A 7927-nucleotide genomic window follows, 5' to 3' on the forward strand; every position below is an offset into this window, starting at 1 on the left:
TTTGGTTCCTGGATCAGGAAAATCCCCTGGAGAAGGGATAGGCTACCCACTCCAGCCTTCTTGGGCTTCCCTGGTGATTCAGCTGGTAAAGAACCTGCCTGCAATGCGGGAGACCTGGGTTGGATCCCTGAGTTGGGATGATCCCCCTGGAGAAGGGAACAGCTACCCACTCCACTGGGCCTGTCAAATTCATATCCTCCCTTAAAACACAGCGACATTTCCAAGTTGTAATATCAATGTCAAGAGTGAAGGCTGTATTCTACAGTTGCATTAAACTGAGTGGCAAACGACAATTGAAAAAAAATCTTAAAGTTTGTGTTGCTCCACGCACATGCTTTGCGTCATTCAGACGCCCCATGGTGACGCCTTGGGAAGCTTAGCGTCGTGAGGCACAGTGCAGGTAAAACCAGCTGGCAGTACGGAAGGGCTGTCTGACACCTGGCTTTGTGTGGTTCCCCGACAGGTGTGCCGGGATGGCCCACCCGGACGAGATGCCGATGACATGGGCGCGATGGCGGGCCCTCTCCATGGTGCTGATTCTGCTCTGGGGACGCCCCCACGTGGCACTGGCCTGCCCCCACCCCTGCGCCTGCTATGTCCCCAGCGAAGTCCACTGCACGTTCCGCTCCTTGGCTTCCGTGCCCGCTGGGATCTCTCCACATGTGGAAAGAATCAATCTGGGGTTTGTACCACATTCCTTCTGAGCCATCTCAGCCTCCTCGCGAGCGGGCGGGTGGGTTTCATCTTTCGTGTACGGGTGTGTGAGCACGTATGTGACGGTGAGTGTGTATTCGTGTGTGCGTCACCGTGTCTTGCATGATGTGGGCCTAATCAACAGGACATTTATAACTCTACTAAATGTGGTCCTTTGGGGCTAGTATCTGACTTAATCCATCAGCACGAGTCTCTGTTACAAAGCTTGATTATGAGCCATCAGAGACAGCTTCGGCTCCTTGATACATTTCCATTGTTAACAATTCTTTAATGCACTGCAGATGCAAAATATATGATGCATGCATAAATATACTAATAGCATTTAAATAGATTTCAGCAGTTATTACAAAATGATAAATAGAATGAGTGAGACATCTTCGACTCTGTAAATTATCAGTATGATGCAATCGTGACTTTGATGAAATAAGAGTTCTTTCAGGTTTTGCCTATTTAAAATATTGATGTCTTTTAAACAGTTTTTTTTTTTAATGTATTTATTTATGTGGCTGCATCAGGCCTCAGTTTCAACATACGGAATCTTTAGTTGTGTGACGCCAACTCTTAGTTGAGGCATATGGGATCTAGTTCCCAGGCCAGGGATCAAACCCCGGCCCCCTTCATTGGGAGCATGGAGTCTTAGCCACTGGACCACCAGGAAAGTCCTCTAAACAGACATTTTAGTGCAGCATTTCGGGTAGAACTTTTACATTTCAATTTTCTTCTATACCCATATATACTTTCTATACCTAAGTGTCCATTTCCGTGAATTATAGGTACTCATAAAATTTTCATACGAAACCATCATTTGCACAATTCTAATAGTAAACAATCATTTGGACTTCTTCAGCAAAATATGCTAGCTACTTCCTACCACCTATAAAACAACAAAACTATTTAGGGTTTGATGAACAGACATATTAGTAAGACAAAGTGACCAGTAAGACAAAGTCCTCTTCGAGTACAGAGCCTCGAAAATTCTTGCCTTTACCGATTAGAAGGTCCAGTAAAAGAGTGAAGGAATGGGCAGTAAGAGAGTGAGATAAACACTTCAAAAATCTATAGCAATGGACCATGAAATAGCTCTCTCTACAAAAAAAAAAAAAAAAAGCTTGGCAAATTTGACTGTCTGAAAAAAAAAAAAAAAATCTAACCACGATGATGATCACTCCACAGGGAAAAGACGTTGGCTTTGCCAGAAGAGAGAATAGTAACCGTTTCCTTTTTATAATCTTTAAATCGTTTGACAATTTTAAAACCAGTTTCCTTTTCACAGTCTTCCGATTTATGCAGAAGAGGAACTAAAGCTGCTTTGAATCGGGTAGAACGGGCGCTCCGAGTTTGCAGAAAGGAAAACAGAGTTGATCTGCGATCACTCTTGTCTCTTGGGCTTCCCCAGTGGCTCAGCGGTAAAGAATCTGCCTGCAGTGCAGGAAACGCAGGAGACGCAGGTTCATTCCCTGGGTCGGGAAGATCCCCTGGAGGAGGGCAGGACAACCCACTCCAGTATTCTTGCCTGAAGAGTCCCACGGGCAGAGGAGCCTGGTGGGCTACAGTCCATAGAGTTGCAAAGAGTGGGACAACAACTTGGCGACCGAGCATGCAAAGACTTTGCCATTGGAAGCAAAGACAGATATCAAAATGACTCTTTTTCCTACTTCCGCCAACAGTATCTTGAGATGGTCTCATGTAATATTCAGTTCAGTCATGTCCGACTCTTTACAACCCCATGAACCGCAGCACGCCAGGCCTCCCTGTCCATCACTAACTCATGTCCATTGAGTCGGTGATGCCATCCAACCATCTCATGCTCTGTCGTCCCCTTCTCCTCCCGCCTTCAATCTTTCCCATCATCAGGGTCTTTTCTAGTGAGTCAGCTCTTCGATTCAGGTGGCCAAAGGATTGGAGTTTCAGCTTGAGCATCAGTCCTTCCAAGGAAGAGAAATAAACAAGACAAGGACTAGTTTCATGGCACCAACACATAATACTTCCATCTGGCTTAAGGTGTAACTTGATTCAGCGTACCATGTTTCTATTGTCTGATTCATGTTGATGTATGGCAGTAACCAATACAACATTGTAAAGCAATTATCCTCCAACTGAAAATTAAAAAGAAAAAATTAAGTACATGTAGTAGAAGAATATCACTCATAATGTCACAGCACTGTTTCTGGATAGTGTTAGTCGCTCAGTCATGTCCAACTGTTGTGACCCCGTGGACTGTAGCCCTCCAGGATCCTCTGTCCATGGGATTCTCCAGGCAGCAATACCAGACTGCGTTGTCATTCCCTTCTCTAGGGGATCTTCCCCACCTGGGGATCAAACCTGGGTCTCCTGCACTGGATGTGGCTTCTTTACCATCTGAGCCACCAGGGAAATCCAGCCTCAAAGGAGATAACGAGGCTGGCATGGTGCGTAATTTTGTTGGGAAAAAAGCAAAAGAGAAAACAGCAGTGTCTACTGCAGATAGAACTCAGGGTCTGAGTTGCCTGTCAGCAGTTCTGCAAAGGGTTGAAAACCCTCGGGGAATGACCGATTATTGGCAGAGCGCTCCTGATTTTCATTCCCACACAGATGTTTTTTTAGGGTTCTCATTCAGCATTGAAAGAAAAAGAGTGGCTCTTTCCTGTTTTGAAAGAAAGAGTTGTTCTTTCCTGTTGGGACAGCCCCAAAGATTTTTTTTTTTTTTCAGAAATGACTTTCCATTTTTTTCTATTCTAGGTTTAATAGCATACAGGCTTTGTCGGAAACGTCGTTCGCTGGACTGACGAAGCTGGAGCTCCTCATGATCCATGGAAATGACATCCCCAGCATCCCCGACGGGGCTCTGAGAGACCTCATTTCACTCCAGGTAAACCAGGCGTGGCGGTTTCCCAGGTGGTTCAGTGGTAAAGAATCTGCCTGCCAATGCATGAGACACTGTTTCGATCCCTGGGTCGGGAAGATCCCCTGGGGGAAGAAATGGCAACCCACTCCAGTGTTCTTGCCTGGAGAATCCCATGGACAGGGGAACCTGGTGGGCTGCAGTCCATGGGGTCATAGAGTCGGTCACAACTTAGCTACTAAAACCAACCAAACTGGGCATATATGACCAGCACTAATTGCAACCTCTACCACCAGCCGTGGAGAGGGAAAACTTTAAAATCCTCCTTCACAATGAATGAAAAGGCCACTTTTTCTAAACATGAAAAATGAGCTTCATGTCTTTCCTTCCCAGACCTTTGTTCTGCTTTCTGTTCCTGTCTGTGGTGTTTTCTTTTATTTAAATTATAAACAGGGCTTCCCTTGTGGCTCAGCTGGTAAAGAATCCACCTGCAATGCAGAAGACCCCGGTTCAATCCCTGGGTTGGGAATGTTCCCTGGAGAAGGGATAGGCTACCCCATTCCAGTGTTCTTGGGCTTCCCTCGTGGCTCAGCTGGTAAAGAATCTGCCTGCAATGTGGGAGACCTGGGTTCGATCCCTGGGTTGGGAATGTTCCCTGGAGAAGGAAAAGGCTATCCCACGACTGAGCAACATTTTCCACTTCCGGTGCAACATTTTCCACTTCCGGTGCAACATTTTCCACTTCCGGTCTTTGTAGGTTTTCAAGTTCAGCTACAATAAGCTTCGCGTCATCACGGGCGAGACCCTGCAGGGGCTGTGGAACCTGGTGAGGCTGCACATGGACCACAACCAGATCGAGTTCATCCACCCGGAAGCGTTCAGGGGCTTAACCTCCCTGAGGCTCCTCCACTTAGAGGGGAACCTGCTTCGCCAGCTGCACCCCGCCACCTTCTCCACCTTCGCCTTCCTGGACTACTTCAGGCTCTCCACCGTGAGACACCTCTACCTGGCCGAGAACGCCATCAGCACTCTCCCCACCGGCATGCTGCAGAACATGCCGCTTCTAGAGAACCTCTACCTGCATGGCAATCCGTGGGCCTGTGACTGTGACATGACCTGGTTTCTGCAGTGGGACGCCAAAACCAAAGGTAGGAACCGCACAGGCGGCTCAGACGGTCAAGAACCCACCTGCAGTGCGGGAGACCTGCATTCGATCCCTGGGTCAGGAAAATTCCCCTGGAGGAAGAAAGGGCAGCCCACTCCAGTCTTCTTGCCTGGAGAATCCCCATGGACAGAGGAGCCTGGTGGGTCTACAGTCCATGGGGTCGCAAAGAGTCAGACACGACTAAAGCGACTTGGCACAGAGAAATACAGAAAAGCCGCAAGACGTTTAGCAGGGAGAAAAATATAGTTTGATTCTGTAGACATGAGTTTGAGGAGCATTTGTACCATTTGATGGGCTTGTCAAGTCGGGCGTCGGTGTGCCTCTCCTAGGATGGGTTTGGAATGGAGAAGCATAGACAGAACTCATCGGCGGCCAGTAGACGGTAATTGAAACCACCTGCGTGGGCGAGACCCTCAATGACAGGGCAGGGCAAGAAGGGAGGGGTCTCAGACCGAGTCCAGGAATAGTTCATCCATAATGAGTTGGGCAGAGAAACACTGAAAGTGTCAGCGTTGGCCAGAGTAGGACAAAATTCTGGAAGATTGAGTGTCCAGGAAGCCAAGAGTAAGAATGTGAATCCAAAAAAGAAAATACTGCCTGAAATGAAAAATTGTTTCAAGAGAAAATGTAGTTATGAAAGGTCGATGTGACACGGCCCGTGCCAAGAGTTGGTTCTTAAGTGTTAGCCACTCAGTTGTGTCTAACTCTTTGCAACCCTGTGGAGTGTAGCCCGCCAGGCTCCTCTGTCCATGGGATTCTCCAGGCAAGAAGACTGGAGTGGGTTGCCATTTCCTCCTCCAGGGGATCTTCCTGACTCAGAGATTGAACCCCAGTCTCCTGCATTGCAGGCGGATTCTTTACTATCTGAGCCACCAGGAAAGCCCCACAGTTGGTTCTAGGACCTGGAAATACATTCATGGGTTTCAGAGACTTACATAGGTTCTCCTGGACCTTCATAAAAGGAAAATTGCATCATATGTATGAAGAGAGATTCTTTGTCAACTTAAAAATGTCTTTTCCTTGCCGCATGTGGGATCTAGTTCCCTGACCAGGGATGGAACCCAGGCCCCCTGTGTTGGGAGCACAGAGTCTTAGCCACTGGACCACCAGGGAGGTCCCTAACAATATCTTTTTAAAAAGTACTCCCTGTCAAGAACCTCCCAGACCCTGGTTAGTTATCACACATGAGGTTAAATGGATTCAAGCTGCTAGGTGACATCACGGATACCAGGTAGATAAAGTCTTGAATCTTGGCTGAGATGCACCCAGGTGATAAAAATGCAAACACAGGGTTCATCCTCTGTCCATTCTTCGGGTCGTTGACTTAGCACATGTTTGTCTGCTGCTGTGTTTCAGGGGTCCTGAAGTGTAAGAAGGACAAAGCGTACGAAGGAGGTCAGCTCTGTTCCACGTGCTTCAGTCCCAAGAAGTGGCACGGACAGGAGCTTCAGAAGCTGCGGGATGTCCGCTGTCAGAAGCCTTCGATCGAGTCCCCGCTGAGACAGAACCGGAGCCGGAGTAGTGAGGACGATCAGGACGAAGACGAGGGTGCTGACCATCCCTTCTCCCCAGACGGGTTCCAGTTCCCTGCGTGGAACGTGTCCGTGAACATGAGCGACGAGCACGGAAACACGGTCCACCTGGTCTGTAACATCAAGAAGCCCACCGACGTGTACAGGCTGCACTTGAACCAGACGGACCCCCAGGAAATAGAGATCAATGCCACGGTCGCCTTAGACTTTGAGTGTCCCATGACGCGACAGAACTATGAGAAGCTCTGGAAGCTGATTGCCTACTACAGCGAGGTCCCTGTGAAGCTCCACCGGGAACCGGCACTCGGCAAAGACCCCAGGCTCGGCTACCAGTACAGGCAAGATGCGGACGACGACAGCACGCTGTACTACACAGGCGTCAGGGCCCACGTCCTCGCCGAGCCAGAGTGGGTCACGCAGCCGTCCATAGAGCTGCAGCTCAACCGGCGTCTGAGCTCGGCCAAACTGGTGGTGCTGTCGTATTCGTCTCGGCACGCCCTGGTCATGTCCGCCAAGGACGCAAGGCTGTCTCCTAGCAGAAGCTGGGTTATGATTGAGCCCGGCAGAGCCGTGCAGAGAGCCCAGACTGTCCTGGAGGGGAGCGCCTGCCAACTGAGCTGCAAAGTGAGGGCCTCCGAGAGCCCCTCCATCTCCTGGGTGCTCCCGGACGGGTCTGTTGTGAAAGCGCCGATGGAAGACCGTGACGGCAGGTTCTCCGTCCTCACCAGTGGCTGGCTGAAGATCAGGTCGACGCAGCCGTCGGACGCTGGTCTGTACCAGTGCATCGCTCGGGTGAGGGATGAGACAGACCGGATGCTCTACAGGGTCCTGGTACAGCCGCCGGTCATTCAGCCTCCTGACGCATATACAGTAACCATTCAGAAGAACCCAGGGGAGCCTGTGACACTGCCTTGCCAGGCACTGGCTGTACCGGAAGCCCAGATCAGCTGGATCCTTCCAAACAAAAGGATGCTGAACGCAATGGCCAACGCCTCACATGCCTACGTGCTGGCCGACGGCACCCTTTCCATCCCCAAGGTTCAAGGCAGCGACAGTGGTTACTACAGATGCGTGGCTGTCAACCAGCGAGGGTCAGATCATTTTACGGTGGGGGTCCAGGTGAGCAAGAAGGGGTCCCGTGGGTCTCCAAAAAGACGCGGACGCCCAGGAAGCAGGACTCTTTCTGGAGGGCGAGGCGGGATCGTGGAGGATGAAGGCGGATCCGGCATGGGAGATGAAGAGAACACATCCAAGACGGTCCTCCACCCGCAGGACCAAGAGGTGTTAATCAGAGCAACGGATGACGCCAGCGGTGGGGGTAAGAAGACCAGGAAAGGGCGCAGAAAGCTGAAACCCTGGAAGCACCCCACCAAGGAGCCGGAGACCAACGTTGCCGAAGGCCGCAGAGTCTTCGAGTCCAGGCGGAGGGTAAACGTGGCCAAGAAGCAGATTAATCCAGAGCGCTGGGCAGATATCTTAGCCAGAGTCCGTGGGAGAAGTCTCCCTAAGGGAACGGAAGGACCGCAGGTCATCACAGTCCTCGCACCTTCACTGATGAGGCAGGAAGTGACTTCACCTCTGCCTGCCGTCGCTCCCGGCTCAGTATCGCCCGTGCAGACCACAAGCAGTTCAGAAGAATCCTCGGGAGATATGTTCGTGTTTGGCGAGGAAGAGCAGGCTTCCAGCGCTGTCTCC

General features: G+C 50.3%; 1 protein-coding gene across 1 annotated transcript in view; it reads left to right on the top strand.

Moving 5' to 3' along the window:
• Window positions 1–7927, top strand: part of MXRA5 (matrix-remodelling associated 5) — a gene marked incomplete at its 3' end in the record, with an annotated part of 18318 nt that overhangs the window by 1674 nt on the left and 8717 nt on the right. Inside the window, exons 2-5 of the mRNA XM_010835418.1 lie at window positions 464–682; window positions 3433–3562; window positions 4293–4683; window positions 6057–7923. Of these exons, the coding sequence (XP_010833720.1) occupies window positions 474–682; window positions 3433–3562; window positions 4293–4683; window positions 6057–7923 (2597 nt within the window). The remainder of the gene's footprint in view (window positions 1–463; window positions 683–3432; window positions 3563–4292; window positions 4684–6056; window positions 7924–7927) is intronic.

Source organism: Bison bison, unplaced genomic scaffold (assembly GCF_000754665.1).
Source record: "Bison bison bison isolate TAMUID 2011002044 unplaced genomic scaffold, Bison_UMD1.0 scf7180017845524, whole genome shotgun sequence".
In the NCBI taxonomy this organism is placed as follows: Eukaryota; Metazoa; Chordata; class Mammalia; order Artiodactyla; family Bovidae; genus Bison; species Bison bison.